This window comes from Lissotriton helveticus, chromosome 6 (assembly GCF_964261635.1).
Source record: "Lissotriton helveticus chromosome 6, aLisHel1.1, whole genome shotgun sequence".
NCBI classification, from domain to species: domain Eukaryota; kingdom Metazoa; phylum Chordata; class Amphibia; order Caudata; family Salamandridae; genus Lissotriton; species Lissotriton helveticus.
This window is the reverse complement of record NC_136067.1, coordinates 1,101,996,667-1,102,015,128: the sequence shown is the minus strand read 5'-3', so window position 1 is coordinate 1,102,015,128 and position 18,462 is coordinate 1,101,996,667. Positions and strand designations below refer to the sequence as shown.

The 18,462-nt window shown below is 46.6% G+C and overlaps 1 protein-coding gene across 1 annotated transcript in view; it reads left to right on the top strand.

The window, feature by feature from the left end:
- Positions 1 to 18,462, top strand: part of NPHP1 (nephrocystin 1) — a 695,982-nt gene that overhangs the window by 285,110 nt on the left and 392,410 nt on the right. The window contains exon 9 of the mRNA XM_078648761.1: positions 15,500 to 15,584. Coding sequence (XP_078504887.1) covers positions 15,500 to 15,584 — 85 coding nt within the window. The remainder of the gene's footprint in view (positions 1 to 15,499; positions 15,585 to 18,462) is intronic.

The following is an 18,462-nucleotide window of genomic DNA, read 5'->3' as shown; positions in this document are numbered from 1 at the left end:
GCTACATTCCTACCTAAATTGCAAAATAAACATTATCTGGTGCTTGTTTGGTTCCCCCGTATACCCAAGATAAAGAGCCCCGCAGCTTTCGCTAGTACCCCCATTATCCCCCAACCAGTACAGCTGAATTTCAGAGCTTTCCCACAGGAATGTGCCCCTCTACCCAAATCCCAGGAGATAATAAACTAGGCCTGCTCTTCCAGTTTCCTCCTCAACACTCTATGGCAATAAACATCTGATTGTGACTTCTAGTTTTAGATTCCATACCTTAGGATAATCCCCAGGTGTAAGACTGGATCTGGAAATCTTTTGAGAGGAGTACCCCTGCGCGCCTGTTGGTGGCTTGGTTCGGGCCCGTATTGCGCTGTCGGCACCGGACTTGACATGTGTAGTGCCTAAATAGGCGCCACACTAACGTGCTTATGTCAGTTCTTCTTTTCTTTCTGTGCCAGTCAGCGCCTATCTGTAGAAGAGCTACCCCCAGTCATTTTTGACTGACCTTTTTTTTAACTTTTTGTTAAGCTTTGTTAGTGTGTCAGGATGTCAACTAGGAAAACTGGCTTCAAACCCTGTGGTGCCTGTCACATGAGAAAGGTAGTGAGAAATCTAGCCTGTCCCTCCCTCCACATCCCCCCCAGCAGCCGCAGCCTCCAAACCCTTTTAGTATGCCCTCTGACCATCATAGGCATCCAGTGAGGGGGGCAGGATACACCATCACCTGCACCACTGGAGGTCAATAAGTTCAGATGTTTGGGTTTTGCAGCTAATCCAAAGGGGCTACTACCTCCCCTTAGTGACCACCCCACCACCCATGCCTTTTACTTATGACTACCTCTCCCCACTGGATCCCTGTTTGTGGATCAGCGCAGGATCATGAACCCCTAGTAGGAATTCACCCACAAGATACCAAGTAATGGCGGAGTGGCCACCCGGACATGGACAAGCGTTCCTGCAGTTATAGAGAAAAAAGAAACAGTCGTTCTGTTGCCTTGAGGGGGCTTCGAGGGTTTACCCTAATCTGCCCTAAGCCCGCTAGAAGTCAGGGGATATGAAATAAAAATATAGACGGGAGCAGGCTGGCCCGCCCAAAATGGCACCAACAGTCTCTTTGCCAACCCCCCCCCCCCAATGGGCAATGTTCTAGAATTTACCCCAATCTGCCATTCCTTGAGGTGTCAGGGCAGAAACTCACCACACTCCAGGGGCCTGAGGCAGTGCATGTGTGAAAAATAGACCAGCTGATTGAAGCAGCCAGTCCACCTTTTACAGGAAAGGCAGCACCCGGCCTGCACCTACAGATGATATGAAACCAGTCGCAGTCAATCAGGTGGAACGTTTTTTTATACCAAATTTGGACTATTCAGAACCCTCATTTTTAAAAAACATTTTGTTTGCAATATAAAAGGTTACAATGAATGAGAATTAAAATCACAATTAATATACCTTCGGCATCCCCGGGAGGTATTGTGTTCAGGAAAGTGTCACAATCTTGACAGTCACTAAGCATTGTTAAGGACCGACTCACCCAAATCATCTGTCTGGCCCGTCCCTCCCATCCAAGTGTGCAACCTTTCAGTGTCAAGGTTAGTCCCCTTCCTCCCTCGCTTCCGTCCATGGACCCTATATTTTGTCAAACTTCCTCAGACAACCCGGGACCGATACCCCGTCCATTCTGCTAGCATACACCAGTCCATGTTCTGTACCCTAGCTTGTCGTTCTGGGAGGTTACTGTGTTCCCTAACCTGTATAATGTCCCTCCTTGCTGCCATCAATGCAGTATTACAGAAGGAGGGAGTACTGTGGCAGCGTCTGCTGCCCCTAGATGCCCATATACACCGTCTGTGCCGACCGAATCTCCCACTGCCGCCTCTCGTCTCAGGAACTCCACAGGGAATGCACCAGGGTCCCCCTCTGACTGCAGTCCCTCAAACACCTGTTTGGCATGGAGCCTTGTCCTCATGGAATATGCTCTGTGCTGTATCCTGATTTGTATGGGGTGAAAACCAGCCCTAATCGCCATCTTCCACAGATATCTGCATGCCTTTACCATGTCTGCATCCTCCAGTATGCCTAAGTCCCACTCCCAACTATGCTTCAGCTTGCTCAAGCCCGTACGCAGTTCGAGACTAAGGTGACATAGATGATGGACACTACATGGCTTTGAAGTAAGGCTGCCAAGAGTCTAATTTGCAAAGGAGTAAAGGAGTTTCTATATGACCAATGTGACTATTAAGGGCATGTCTAACCTGCAGGTGGTGAAATCTCTGGGATTCCACCAACTCATACTGCTCTTGGAGGCGCTCAAAAGATTCCTTCCCATTTCCCTCCCATAGTTCCCCAATCTTGGAGATTACAATTAAATCCCATTGTAGGTAACCCTCCAGTCGTCTTAGCCCGCAAGTGTGTCTGTGTCCCACATGGGCGTTTCAAAGGTGATTTTCCACTTCCACCCTGTAGCCTTGGTACCTCTTTGTTTGAAAATATAAGTTATAACTGGTTTACAAACCCATCTAGATGCACACTGTTCACTCGGTGTGATGCACCTTCAAAATTTTGAAAAAATTCTACTGAACTCTTATACTAGAACACAGTTCATTATTTTAATTCATGATACTGTTTGTTTGCTGTATATTTTATACTCAATGCTGATTAATTCATCATATCAACAAATGCATCATGTTATTCACTTTTTCTATTGATTATTCATATACAATATTCATTACATTGTAGTTTAACAACACAGTATTCGTATTCTGCCCAATGCATTTCGGTACTGTATTCCCTCAACACTTCGATGTCCAATCTGAACTAGTACGTCTTCCCGCCTTCATGTTACCGATGTTGTCAAAACCGCTTTCAGCGGTTTTGACAACATCGGTAACGTGAAGGCGGGAAGACGTACTAGTTCAGATTGGACATCGAAGTCTTGAGGGAATAGAAACACTCTGGCAGCAGCTCAGCTTATCCGCAGTAAAACACTGTAAAGGAAGCGCCCTCAGGCGCAGTGATTTGTCCACACAGGCTGGCCTCTGATGAAGGTACCATTGAGTACCGAAATGCATTGGGCAGAATACGAATACTGTGTTGTTAAACTACAATGTAATGAATATTGTATATGAATAATCAATAGAAAAAGTGAATAACATGATGCATTTGTTGATATGATGAATTAATCAGCATTGAGTATGAAATATACAGCAAACAAAGAGTATCGTGAATTAAAATAATGAACTGTGTTCTAGTATAAGAGTTCAGTAGAAATTTTTCAAAATTTTGAAGTTGCATCACACCGAGTGAACAGTGAGCGTCTAGATGGATTTGTAAACCCGTCATAACTTATATTTTCAAACAAGGAGTGACTACCCTTAATAGCCGCAGCACCGGTGGTTTAATTTGTAAAGAAAGATAATTAACGGAGTGCTCCTCATACACCCCCATAACTTGCCTTGGTACCTCTGCCATGTCGAGCTGTGGAGGCCTAATCCCCCGTACTATGGCCCGACTGTAGAGCACCCTCACATCCCCACTGAAGCAGAGCTCTCCTGTTCGCCATAAAGGTCGGATCGGCTAGTCCGCGAATGCCCAGACATTGACCACCTTCAGCTGTGCCATCCAGTAGTAGCGTTTCAAATAGGACAAAACAATGCCCTCCTCATATGGGCCTCCCATGAAGGTGTCCAGCGCCATCTTGGCACAACACCTGTCCACAGCAGTGTTGTAGTAGTCTTCTGTACCGTCCCAAAAAATCCTCAGGTATTTTGTACATTTTATTTTGTAAGACAGAGGAATCTAGAAAAATAGATAATTTGGTAGTGCGCTGTACTACACATCAGGGATAACAGCAGCTTTCTCCATCTGGCTACGTCCTCCCTGTACTGACCAAGCAGCCGTTCTAGATTCGAAGCATAGAAATCGCTGAAGCCTTTGTAATAAAGATGCCCAACATAATGGAAGCCAGACCGGGGCCACTGCAGGAGGCAGTCCAAATCCTACGGCAGAGGCCGACCCGTTGTCAAGTATGCCACTGACTTATGCCAATTTATCTTGATCCCAGAGTATCTCGTAAAGACATTAAGGATTTGTTGCACCTGAGGGATGGACCGTAGTGGGTCTGGCAAATACAACTACAGGCCATCAGCGTAAAGGGAGATCACATCCTCCCAATAGGGGTCCCAACGCAAACCCCTCAGCAGCGCATCCCTCCTGACCCATTCCGCTAGTGGCTCGATGGCCAAGGCAAACGGCAGGGGTGATAGCGAGCAACCTTGCCTGGTTAACCCCCCCCCCAGCCGGTACTCCCTCGATAGGGTCCCATTAACACACACCCTAGCCACAGGCGCAGTGTAAAGCAGTCAGACGCAAGCCGGAAATGCTGCTCCAAACCCCATATTCTCCAACACCATCAGTAGGTGCGGCCATTCAAGCAAATCTAATGCCTTTTCGGCACCCAGGGATAAAATCCCCACTGGTTCTCCAATACTACTCGCTCTTTCGAGAACACCATAGAGGCGTCTCTGATTGTGTCTTGCAGCACGAAGTGGCATATACCCAGATTGGTCCCTGTGAAGCAGTTTATCGCTTACGTCATATAATTGGGTTCCGAGCACACTTGCCAATAATTTTACCTCTATATTTAAAAGGGAGATGGGCCTTTATGGGCACAGTCCTCCAGCTTCTTTCCGCCTTATGTATTAGGGCAATGAGGGCCATTTGAATGTCTGGCAGTAAGCTCCTTGCGGCCAAAGCATCACATTACATACAAAGGAGAGGCTTCCCCAGATGTTTCTCCAGACATTTGAAAAATTCTGCCAGCAAGCCATTGGGGCCTGGAGTTTTCCACCCTTAAGATGGCATATGACATCTGTAATCTCTGTCACCTCATGATTCCTGTCTAAAGTTGCCTTAGCCTCTAGAGTCAGCAATGGGGTGGGGATATCGCCTATAAAGCTCAGTAATTCCTCAGTCGTGTCATGCTGCCTGGGAGAGTAGAGGGCCTCCAAGTAGTCTGCAAACCGCCCAACAATTTCCAGGGCCCTCTTTACGGTGCGCCCGGTTGTCTGTACCACCTGCCACACCCATCTCCGACCCTCCTCGTGGTGTGCCAATCAAGCCACGAAGTTCCCAGCCTTGTTACCGTTCTTGTATACTTTATCTGCCTGTATTCCTCTTGCAGGAGCGCCAGGCGATGCACTAGTGCAGGAGTCGGAGTGGCCCGGTAATCCTTCAACATCAATAAGTGCTGCTCCATGTCCCCCATTGTTGAGTTGTCACCTCCTTTTTTCATCCCAGATATAAAAAAAACCTTATCACTGGTTTATACGCATCCCACACTGTTGCCTCACACTCCTCGGAGCCTCTGTTGTCGGTGAAGTAGTTCTCTGTAGCCCTCCTCAGGCCCTCCCTAGTGGACCATTCCTTGATATGCCAATGATGATCCAGGCGCCACGTGGGTCAACAGACCCCACTCTGCTTCGTCAGTCTGGTATAGAGCAGTGTGTGTTCGGAAACACCCCTCGGAAAAAAGGTTGTGTCACAATATCTATGTGCTTGGATCAGGGGACCAGAAAATAATCTAATCCTGATCCCTCCTGGGAGGTGAAGGATGTGTAGAAAAATTGCCTTGTGTCAGGATACCTACCCCTCCACAGATCTTGTAACCCCAGTGCTCCGGTAAAGTACCTTAATCTATGATCGTAATGCCCCCACCCACCCCTATCCCACCTGTGGCAGTCTGTCTATTAAGGTCTGTGTGCATAGTCAGAATAAGGTCTCCCCCTATAATCAGTAATGCATTTGGGGCTTGAATGATCCACTTTTCCGTCTGCTACACATCCTGTGACTGCAGCCCCGGGGTGGGGGCATTTCAGGAAACCACCAAGACGGTTTCCCCATTCTACTTTTCCAGAAGTGTCGCGTAAGAGCCCTACAATTTCAGTCTACAGGTGTGTTGCCACCAGAGTGAGAGATCTACGGACCACGAAACCCACTCCTTTGGCATCAGATGTAAACCCAGAGAGTGCCACAGTCCTGTACCTAACATGACCCAAAAAGGCGCAATTATTGCCCTTCAGATGTGTTTCCTATAGGATTAGTGAATTTGGGCTGTGTCTGTTGATAAAACTATGAACCCTTTCTCTTTTAACCTTGTACCCCAAGCCATTCACATTCCAGGATAAAAAGGACAAGCCAAAGGGTCCAGTCTCATGTATGGGCCTCCCCGGTTTACCTGAGGTGCCTGTCATCCCATTTTAGCCTGCCCGGCTGCACCATCAATCAATCCTCCCTCAGATGCCATTGTAAACCCTTAAACCCCCACACCCACCCCCATAAGGTTAGGTTTCAAACCCCCCAATACTCATGGTGTCTGTTGCCCTTTCCCCATAAACTACTACTCAATAATAATAACAACATTAGTTAACTCCCTCCCTTTTTGTAGTGCTTAGTGTGTGGTGCCCTTGTGGAGTCCCCCCTGCCTCCGGTGAACCCTTCTACCTTTCTCTCAATTTGGGAAGTCGTCTTTAGTGCCCGCCTTAAGGGCATTGGTCAGGGTCTCTCCAGAATCTGACTGCATCAGCCGGTACTCAGTGGCCAGAGCCGGGGCTGGGTGTGGCCGCCATTACTCGTCTGGGCATCTCTGGTCCCCCACCAGCCCTGAACTAGGCCCTCCAGCCAATCGCACACCCCACTCAGGGTTTGAAAGAATCAGAATTTCCCCTCAACCAGGGCTTTCAACTTTGCAGGAAGGAGCATAATATATTGTAGACTCATTTTCCCATGTTCCGCCTTGTCATATGTTCTGTGCTGTGCTTGTACCTCCTCCATAAAATCTGGGACGATGATGACTGTATTGTTCTCAATCCAGAGCTGCCCATGCCTTCTGTGAGCTTACAACACATCCTCCTGGTCCCTGTAATTCAACAGTCTTGCTGTTATTGGCTGAGGATGTGCTCCTGGCCTAGGTGGTGTGAGAAGTTGGCCTGGTATATGCTGTCCACTAATTAAAGTGAGCACCGTGCACCAGTCCAAATGACCTTTATGATGCATGAGGTCAAAGATAACCTTTAGAAAGCTATCCTAGTGGCAGCTGTAGAGAGCAGCCTTCAGGCCTAATCTTGAAGGAATGTAAAACAGCTTGTTTTACCAGAATATCACCTCCTAAATTAGTTAAATGAAAGGGGAACCACACAGTAGTTATGTTAAAATATGTATTTATTGACATAACACTCTCTAGTATCCTCTACCCGAGGATAGAACACAAAGCACACACGACGATATCAATAGAACAGTTGTAAGTAGCACAATACATAGTGGGCTCCAGGAAGAGACCAAACCATATACTAAAATAGTGGTATAACAACCATGACTTTGGTCAAGACAAGGTCTGGAGCACGTAGAATCGTTGGGACCCCAAGAACCACCCAAAGTGACTAGATAGGGACCCCACAGAGGACGTGTGCAGTGTGCTTACACGACAATGGGCTCCGTACAATTCTATTGGGAAGTTGCGGTTGAAATTTTACAGTTTAAGGACCCTTTGAGGAGGACTCTGAGGAAAGCCTTCAGAACTTAAGAGGTTGGAGAGCCACCCCACCCGTGGATACTGAAGTACCAGAGTTACCTATCCCAGAAGAGCCGGGTGCATAAGGTTGAAGTGGCGTCGGAAACCGCAGTCGTTCTCTATGGAAGGCTTCGAAGAAGTGATGCTGCCGTGAAGGTGAAGGTCCAGTGCGGTGGAATCCAAGGATGGATTCTTGAAGAAAGGAGCCTGAAAGCAGAGGGGACAGAGTCTGGGTCACTTCAGAGTGACCAGGCGCTCTGGAGCCCACCGATGTCTGGTGCTTCAGGTGCGAAGAAGGAAGGCTTTACTCTGCAGCCACGAGGACCAGGAGACATCGACAACAACCAGGAGCCACATGTGTGCTGTCCCACGAAGGATGTCGAGTGCTGAAGGGTGGGTGTCCGGCTGGAGCACCAACAAGCCTTTGGCAAAAGCAACCCACGCAGGAAGGTCAAGCAGGTTACTGTGTGGACCAGCACGGTCCAGGAGACTCACCAAGCAATGGGGAGTCGGGGCACGTCTGGAGCAACCAAGAAAACTCAACAGAATTCAAGATGACCGTCTTTAGGACCCACAGGCCGAATGACCAGGAGTCGCGAGGGGACCTCGAGCTAGCTCACAAATTACCAGCCCACGGAGCGCTCGGTGCGAGGAGGCCGGAGTTCTTTAGTGGAAATACTGCTCAGGGTCAGGACTTCAGAGTCCAATGCACAAGCTCGGTAATCACCAACAAGCATATGTACTTGCAAATAGAAGCGGTGCACAGGGGTTCAGGTTATGCTATCCCTACGAGGGATACTGGCCTCAAACTTGCTGAGAGGGCTGATCAACCTCGGGGACCTTCGAAACCCACCTCCAGTGTTGCTGAAGTCTTCAGAGTCCGCAGGAGCTCGAGAGCAGCAGACCGGTCAGTTGCGTTGAGGTGCCTGCGAATGCAGGGGAGTGACTCCTTCACCCCACAGTAGATTATTCAGTTGTCCTTAGTGCACCACAGGTCCTGAACGGATCCTGTCTGGAGCAAGGGCACGTACAAAGCTTTGGACAAAGAGGGAGACGAAGTCGGGCCCAGTCGAAGTCCAGAGTGTCCAGACGGTCGAAGGTCAGTGGTTTCTTATTATAGAATCTTGTCCATGTAAAATCTAGAGCGCTACAGTCAGGTAAGCCCTTTTGTACCCAAGGGAGAGAGTTGGACAGTTTTGGGGACCCTCCTAGGGGAGGGTCAGAGCAGAGGGGAGGTTACTCCCATGTCCTTTGTCCAGTTTCGCACCAGAGCACGAGCCAACGGCTCCCAGAACTGGTTTGAGCTGGACTATGCAAAGGGACTCCAAATGTGCCCTGGATACAGACTATCAGGCACTCTGAGTGCACTCACCCAGCCCCAATACACTAAATCCTGTCTGTGACAGGACACCTATTATGCTGCCTTCCTCTGCTCGAGCTTGGCTCATCAGCAGGAGGGCAGGAATGTGTCTTCAGTCGGCAGCATCCATTTTGTGCTGACCGGGTTTGAGAAGGCTGGCACCGGATAGACCAGTGACCCCACAAAGCTCAGAAGGGTGGAATCATTCCTCCCACACTGGTTACCGGTGTGGAGGTATGATTCCAAGGTGTTTGATACAAAACAGGACATGTTTCTATGCAGCCGTTTTTGAGATAGCATTTACCCCGAGGTTATAATGCACCTCTACCTATATGTCTGGCTGAGTCTCAGACAACCCGGCAGAATGGTCTCTGAAGGCTGCAAAGGGGCTCTGCTCATGCAGAGGCACCCTCTTATGTAAAAAACAGCACCCTGCCTCCAGGATTTTTAAGGCCTGCTACAGGGGTGACTTATAGGTTTTAAGTGTAGTGACCTATAGATATAGTGAACCTATATCTAAAGTACGTGGTGCAAACACCAGCTTACACTGGTTGCAGTAGCAGACCTGTGGTTTCATTTTGCATGGCCTCTCATGGGTGGCATAATACATGATTCAGCCCATGGGAGACCTCTGGGGTACCTATGCCCTGGGTACATGGGTACCATATACTAGGGACTTATAAGGGTACCCCACTATCCAATCTGGATTGTACCAAAGTGTATGACAATTTTAAGGAGAAAGCTGATAGACTGGGATCCTGATTAGCAGGATCCCAGTCAGACTAGTCAAAACAAGTGTAACATCAAGCCAAAAGTGGGGATAACCATAAGAAGCAGATCCTACTTTCCTACAGGCGGCACCCCCAGAACTCAGTGGGCCATCTACATTGCAAAGTGGGCTAAAATGTTTTTCAGAAATTATTCCACGTTCCTGCCCTCCATCTACTCCTGCAGACCCACCAGGTGCCCATTATTCCTCCTCGATCTACCCACTGCATCCTCATCCCTTGCGTGCAGGCAGCTAGTGGTCTCTCAGAAGTCCTGCACCACCGCCAGCAGTTGCATAATAGCTCCACTGTGCTCCTTCAGTGTAGCCTCCACCATCCCACCCTCACCGACATCTTCTGCAAGTCTGCCCATATAAGAGTGAGATCTATAGCAACCGTGTCTATCTTCTGATCCAGCGCTGTTTTGGTATTATGCACTGTGTTCAGGAGGCCCCACAAGATGAGCTCTGGGGAGATATCCTCTGCTGCCAACCACAGGGGCCTTGTGCACCTGCTCATTCCCCATTGCCTGGGTGTGGAACATGTATTTCTCCAGCTTATGCGATGCGGTTGCTTTCTGGCCCCTATCGTGCACCATTGTTGCTCACCCTGCCTCTGCAGCAGATGCACAATACCAGGCAGCAATACCTCGGGACACGCTGTTCCTTACTTGGATCAGCATCTAGAGCTCCCTTGAAACAGCCCAGGAAGGTTCACGTCCCTTGTTCCAGCCAGATGTCCCCTCCTGAAAGATAACTCAAGCCATGTCAACAAGGTCCAGCAGTTGTCTCTTTTATTTTTATTTATTTTGAAGGTTTTATATAGCGCTAGCTCCACCCGAGGGTATCAGAGCGCTTTACATGAGTAATGGCATTAAACAATAAGAAAACAATCAAAGTAGTTGACCACAAACGAGTTATACAGGTGTTAGAACCAATACAAAATACAAATAATAATATAGGCAAAACAATAATGATTAAAGGCACAGAATAGGTAGGGATAGAATAGCGAGTTGCAGGAACCTGAATGTAATTGTAGAGGAACATATATATAATGTCAGGGAGGATTCAGCTGACATAGTAAGTCGTGGGAGGTAAAGGGAGGGGTAGGGGAGGTGACTAAAGGAAAAAGGGAGGGGTGAGATGAGGGAAGGGGAGAAGACTAAGGAGGGAGGAGGAGAGGTTGTCAGGAAGGAGATCAGGGATTTAGTTTCCCCAGAATGTGGTGAGTAGATGATTTTCCAGTTCTTTTTTGAATCTGGGGTAGGAGGGGTTGCATCAAAGGTCTTTGGGTAGGGCATTCCAAATGGTTGGGACCTTACCTGAGAAGGAGCGGGATTTGGAAGCAGTTTTTTTGAGTAGGGGGGGAATGAGAAGGAGAGTGTTGGAGCTTCTCAGTGTTCGGGCACAGCCAGCTTTTTTACGTTTATTGGAGAGGTAGACTGGGGTCTTCTGGTAAAGGGCTTTGTGAGTAATGCTGGCAATTTTGTAGGAGGATCTGCCTTCAATGGGGAGCCACTTTAGGGACTTGAGGGCAGGGGAGATGTGGTCCATGCGTTTACAGTTTGTTATTAACCTGGCGGCTAGGTTGAGAACAGATTTGAAGGGGGCCAGGTGAATTTTGGGGGTTCCGGATAGAAGGGCATTACCATAGTCTATTTTGGATAGTACAAGAGACTGGATAATTAATTTGAAGTCTTCAGCTGGGATAAAAAGTTTGATTTTTTTGAGATGGCCGAGAGTGAGCAGAGCACTTTTTGCAGAGTTCTTGATGTGGGAGTTAAGTGTGAGTTTATTGTTGACAGTGATGCCTAGTGATTTAACCGAATCGGCGAGGGAGAGAGAGCAGTTTAGCGCATTAAGGTCGGCGATCCATGTTTGGATTGGGAGTGGGTTGTTTTTGGGAGAGAAGAGGATGATCTCAGTTTTTTTAGGGTTGAGTTTCAGATGATTGATGTGGAACCAGGTTTGTATCTTGGTTAAGGCTGAGTTAAGGTGTAGGATATCCGCATGGGATTTAATTTTATAGTACAGTTGGGTGTCATCAGCATATAGGTGGTAGTTGATTTTTTCTTGTTTGAGTATCCTGGTAAGGGGTTCCATAAAGAGATTAAAGAGAGCGGGAGACAGGATGGATCCTTGAGGGACGCCAAGGGAGACAGAGGTTGGGTTAGAGAGGCAGTTTTGAATTTTAATTTGTTGTGTTCTATGTTGAAAGTAGGAAGTGAACCAGTTAAGGACCGTGCCACTGAGGCCGAAGCGGTTTTTGAGTGTGCTTAGTAGAGTTGGGTGGTAAACAGTGTCAAATGCCGCGGAAAGGTCAAGAAGGATGAGTAGGTAGGTAGCACCCTTATCCTGGGCTAGGTGAATATCATCGACTATGTTGAGAAGTTCGGTTTCTGTGCTGCACCCTTTGCGAAAGCCAGATTGAAGGGGGTTGAGCAGGTTAAAACGTATCAATGTGTTTGTCCAGTTGGAGGAGGGCACATTTTTCCAGGGCTTTGGAGAGGAGGGGAAGGTTGGAGATAGGGCGGAGATTATTTGGGTCGTTGGGGTCAGCTTTGGGATTTTTGGGGATGGAAGTGATTTCCCGAGTTGGAGGGAGATGGGTACATTCCCTGTTGAAAGGGAGGTGTTGATGATGTTGGTCCAGTAGGGGACGATGACATGTTTGAGATCTTGGATGAGTGCGGAAGGGAGAGTATCTTTTGTGTGGGAGGAAGGTTTAATTTTGGCTAAAATCTTGAAGACCTCCGGTTCTGATACAGGGTGGAAATTATGCCATGAGGCGTTATTTTTAAGCGGGAGGGAGATGGGTTCTGGAGGGGTGAGAGAAGGGAGGGGGGAGAGGGGGTCAGGGAAGTGTTCAAAGGTGGAGGTTAAAGAGGTGTGGAGATCAATGGTGGTTGGGGGTGCGCGAGGGTAGAATATTGAGGAAGGAGCGGTCTATTTTTTCAATTTTTTTCACAGAAAAAGTTGGCAATTTCTTTGCATTTGTTAGTGGAGGCAATCTGGTTAAGGGGTGCCGGGGTGGTTTGGTTTCTAATGATGTTGAACAGTTCTCTAGGTCTGTTTTTGGCTCGTGAGAGTTTGAGACGCTTTCTCTGAAAAGATGTGTTTTTTGTAAGAAGCTCTCGCTGTGCTAAGGAGGGTAAGGTGGCCTGGGGAGGGGTGTTGTCTCCATATTCTTTCAGCCAGTCTCAGCGAGCGTCTTTCTTTGTTAAGGTCTAGGGTGAACCAAGATTTAGAGGGGGCATTTTTTAATGTTTTAGTTTTCAAAGGTGCAAGTTGGTCTAACACCTCTGTTACAGTTTTGTTGAAATGCGCCGTGAGGTCATTAGCATTAGAGGTGGGGGGGCAGGGGGGGTGAGACTGAGTTGGGATTGGAGTTTATGCTCCAGTGCGCCAGGAGTGATTTTTTAAAAGTTTCTAACTACGACTGTAGTTTTATTTATTTTTTTAGGGGCCGGGGGGTCAGGGGAGGATATTGTGAACAGAATGAGATGGTGGTCCGACCAGTCGATGGGGATGATGTTAGATAGGGATGTCAGATATGGGTTGGAGATGATTGCGTCTAGGATGGCTCCTTTGGCGTGGGTAGGGGAGAGGCAAAGTTGCTTGAGGTCGCTAATCTCGAGGAGATTATTTACGAGGCTGATTGCCGGGTCATTAGGTTCGTTCCAGTGGAGGTTGAGATCTCCTAGGAAAATGTTTTTGGAGTTGGAGAGTAACGATTTAGTGAGGAGGTCAGATAATTCTTCAGCAAAGGGAAGGGGTTCACCCGGGGGATGATAGATGGTATACATTCGTATAGGGGGTAGCATTTCATTTTGAGTTTGGCGCTTAAGTATTCGAAGGTTGTGTAGTCGGTGTTATTAATAGGGGAGAGTTTAAATTCTTCTTTCAAAATGATCGCTAGGCCACCCCCAATTTTTTTCGGTCTATCTCTTCTGAGAATAGAGTAGCCAGGAGGGGAAGGAAGGTCGATGATGGGTGTCGAATGGTCTTTGAGCCAGGTTTCGGTAAGGAAGGCGATATCGATATCTTCGTTAAGAATGGTTTCTGAGATATCGGTCGCATGGCAGACAGCTGAACGGCAATTGACAAGCATGCAGGTCAAGGGTTTGGGTTTGGCTGCAGGGGGGGTGAGTAATTGAATACTAGTGAGTTGGGGGGGTCTCCGGGAGCTAGGGGGCTCCGGGATTCTGCTGGTTCCCAGAATAACAGGGATACTGGAGTGAAAGGGGGAGATCCTTTAGGTTAGGTGGGAGGTCGTTAAGGTAAGTGAGGCAGGGGGTAGAGCGGTCAGTGGCAGAGTAGGTGTTAGAGGTTCGTATGGGTCTGTGAGAGCGGGAGAGGAGAAACGTTGTTAACCCATGTTTGGGATCTAAGTGTTTTCGTGGGTTAGCATAAGGGGGAGGCAGGAGGGGCAGAAGGTGGGTTTGCAGGAGTTGAATCGATTGAAATCTTTCCTGAGTAGGGGTAGCAGGTCTATGGTCCGCTGGTATGCAGGGTAGGATCACCCAATGTGTTTGGGACACACCAAGTCACTCCAGTATCTGGCCACGCCTGCTGACCCGGGTGAAGGGACCCTTTAACAGTCTCAGGCTGTCTCCATCCGCCGCGTTTCAAGCAGAGGTCGGGTCAAGCCAGCTGCCCCAACACTCGTCTTGCCCCTCCTGCTGACTCTGTATGCTGCTGTGCCGCACATGCTCGAAACTTTTTCCTCCTCACGCCGCAGCCAATGGGACCAGAGATGTTCTCCACTTCATACTGTCCCTAATGCTTTATCTATTTTAAACTATGAGAGCCATCAAAAATGAGAACTTGAATTCTAATAAAATATAACTATTCAGTCCAAATTATGTACACACCTGGACTCTTAAGTTCCAACAGGTACCAATCCCCAATTACAAAATCATATATAATAATTTGTCGATGGAAAAAAGAAGTTCACTGATCAGAATGTTTCTGTTTAACTCCCTTTCACCCCCTATTTTTATGTTTAACCTTCTCTTGACTTAGCTTGAGCCTGATTCCCAGAATTCACCACTAGCTAGTTATTCACGGAGCAGCCGTCACACCTAAAATGGAGTCAGACCAAACATTTCACAGAAATAAAACCACACTGTCTTGGGGGTTAAAGTTCGTACTCGCGCACATAACCAGTTCCACTTAGTAATATGCATTCTTTCTTAGTTGCACATCATTAAATTGTTATAAGGCACACATGTTTAGAAATCATTAACTTTAGTCTATCTCTCTAAACCAAATGTCTCACGTCACCCAAATTACACACATGGGTACATAACAAATTAATATGATCATCGGATTCACATTTGTTATCTACAAGGCAGCCATTTATTCTATAAATGTATTTAACACAGACACTGTCCATGATTAAAGCCTTACTGTAAAATAGTATCTGAAATATATACGGTCAAAACCCAAGATGTTCTCCACAGTAAACATCTTCTCACAATCATATAAGTACAGGATTGTCGTAGATTAATACAAGGTTTTAAATAATTAAGTCCATTTCGCATATCCGATATCATCACATCACCCAAACAACCAGCACGACGAGGGCAGGACATACTCAGAGATACCACCCAGTATCCCAGTCTGCTCACCTTAATCTTTTTAACATTGCATCCCACTCTTTCGAACAAAACTCAAGTCACCAAAATCCTCAGTTTATGGATGTTCATAAAGATTACTAATGTTAAAGTAGTTGACTAAGAGTTTCAGTGAGTTGTGTTGGCATTTTTTTATCAAGATATGATCTAAAATAGAAAATTCTTTGGACTTTCAGATGAGTTCAATCGATGCTTTAGTAACCATGGGAGTCATACCTTCAGGATTTCGAATATCAACTCTCGCCCAAATTCTTGATAAAGGTAAGTCTTCAAATTATATAATTTTGTCACATCTCAACAGACAGCTTTGTGGTTATATATATTAACCATTAGCACATGTTACCCAAGTCCCTAGGATCAAATACCATGCTTGTTTGTGACTAATGTATAAATAATGTGGACTAATTGTATTTATAGTCTCAGCACTTTTATTTAAATGATGTTAACATGCTGTACACATAGCATAACACATTAGATCAAATACCATACATATATGTAAACATAAATATACATTTATTGAAAAATATGTTTACGGTGAAGTTATGGTTAGTATTAGTTATAGCACCTTAAATAACATTTAAAAACAAACTTAAACATGGGGTGCGCTAGAGGGCGAGCTAGCAAGATGTCTGCACGCTCGTGAGGCTCCTGCGGGCCGGGATGTTCAAAACATAAATATCCGGCACTAAGAGCCTTTGTCGGACCCCCGAATGCCACAAAACTAGGAGGGGACATTGCAAAGACTCCTGCGCCTCGTTAAGATTCCTGCTGAAGCAGGTGGCCTTGTACTGGGTGTGTCTGCCGGGGGACGGGGCCTACGAGTGAGGTAAGGAGAACTACAGAGATCCGCTGCGAGCGAAAGGAGGCACTCGTGCAGAAAGCATCCTGAATAAGGCCACTGCCTTCCGAACGTGCAGAAAGAACACGCAGAAGGCAAGGCCGGGACGGGGCAACAAATACTGGAGTGGAGAGCATATTGGCAGAAGACTGACGCCACAGCAACGTAAAAGTAAGGAGGCGGGGGCAGCTAGCGTGGGGGGAAAGGCTGCTGAGGTATTGGCGGAGGCTGGGTCTTCCGCCTTTGACACTTGGGACTGAAACCCCTCTCCCCACCCACGCCACCAGATGTCATAACCGGAGCAATAGGAGTAAGCGGCGGCGGAGAGTGATAAGTCAGTGCGGAACGGAAATATGATCAGCCTCTGAAGTGAGTTAAAGCCTGCCATCTTTCGACAGTCGGTAGATATTGAAGCTCTCATAGGTTATGAGCACACCTCATCAGGAGGCCCTGGCACACGGGGAAGGGAGCAAGATAGCCTCTGGTCCACGGAGACAAACAGTGCATGTCAACGAGGATAGCGGGCTCCCCCCAAGACACCACAGCATAAATTGACGCAGCAATATGATAGGTTGAGGGAGGGAGTTGTCCTTAGAGATAGAGGGTAGAGCAAACTGGGCGGCTGGTGACATTTGAAAGTGGTGAGGCGTAAAATGATTGACATACTGCACGGTTGCGAGCAAGCCCGAACCACCATAAGGTGGGTTGGGGGGGGGGGGGGTTCTCTCGCTGAGAAAATTTTGAAAAAAAGCGAAGAAAAATGGTGCATTTTCAAGCAAATTTGAGAAAGCAGGAAGGTTAATAAAGCAATTGTGAAAGTGCAGTTATTACATTAATAGATGTCATAACATAGGTAACTGCTTATTGAGTATAACCACAGAGCTTCATACATTCCGTCCTATTACGCTGCTGAATTCAGACTATAAGACTTTCATGAAAATCTCAGCTCTAAGAGTAGCAGAAGTTGCACAGCAGTTGGGAAACAGCCTTTACAAAGCATCAGGAACCACGCATTATCTTTACCACGTTTCCATTACAACGCATGTGACTTTACCACGCATGTCTTTCCACACAGTTTATAGTGTATAGGTGCTACAGAATGTACTTAATATGCCATTTGATCAGTAAAATCTGTTTAGTCCCCAATCAGAACAAACACTAGAAAACTTTTAAAAAGAGAGATAACAATGCATTTCTTAGTACCTAACTCACAGATGTTTTTTATTTAACAAACTACTAAACTGGTCGCAAAGTAGCAGCATTCAACATTGTTTAATTTTTGTAAATGAAATCAGCACGTCTCTCTTTAAGAGCAGCAAACTTGTCAATACCTTTAATGTTGAAGTCTGGGATTTTTTGAACTAGCTTTCTTTCTACAGAGAGCATTGCCAAAGCATTGAGTCTTTCCTCTAGCATGATGTTCCTGAGGGATGTCTTAATCCTCTTTAAGGCTGAAAAACATCGTTCAGATTCGGATGTTGTCATAGGAGTGGTAATGACAATTTTTAGTAAAGTCACTGTCTCTGTAAGTGACTTTTCCATATTCAGTTTATGTATTAAAGCCAGCAAAGTCAAGGCACTTGTGGCCTTCCGGTACACAGGCATTGCGTACAATACAGTCCACTCAGTTCTCAGCTGCTCTTTTTTGAGCATAGGATACGCTTGCACAGCCTCATTCAGAGCACGCGCCAGGAAGGATTCATCATATTTTGCAAAATCTTTACTTTGCAATAATGTGGCACTCAAAAATTGTTTAGTGAATGAAAAACGTTCTTGTGCCTGCACAATTACAATGTCAAATATCTCCTTTGCAATTCGAACCAAAGTGGTGATGTTTTTCCTGCGGTTTGCAAAAGTAGAATGCTCTGGCAGTTTGCTCTCTAAATTGTCAACCCCATCTCTCACTTTCCCTATGCTTTGTACAAACGTAGTGGTACATTCTTGCACTTTGACATTATCTATCTCTCGTGCTTGTAACCGATTGTATAACATGTCGACAGCAAGCATTATTTCATGAAATAAAAACAGTAAGAACTGAAACTATCTGTCTTGTAGTGTTCTAACAAAGCCACGGGCTTCATTCTCACTTATGCAATCAAACTCATCATTGGCTTCTATGGCGACAAAACATTTCTCAAGGTCCTCCCTATGTTCAAAGATTAGGTTGACTGTACAGATGTTAAAGTTCCAACGCGTTGAGGATCCCCTTGGAGTGCTTTTGTCCACAATCTCATGAAGGGCTTCTGTTCTTTTGGGGGAACGTGAGAAGAATGCTGCCATGCCTCCTATATCCTGAAAGAA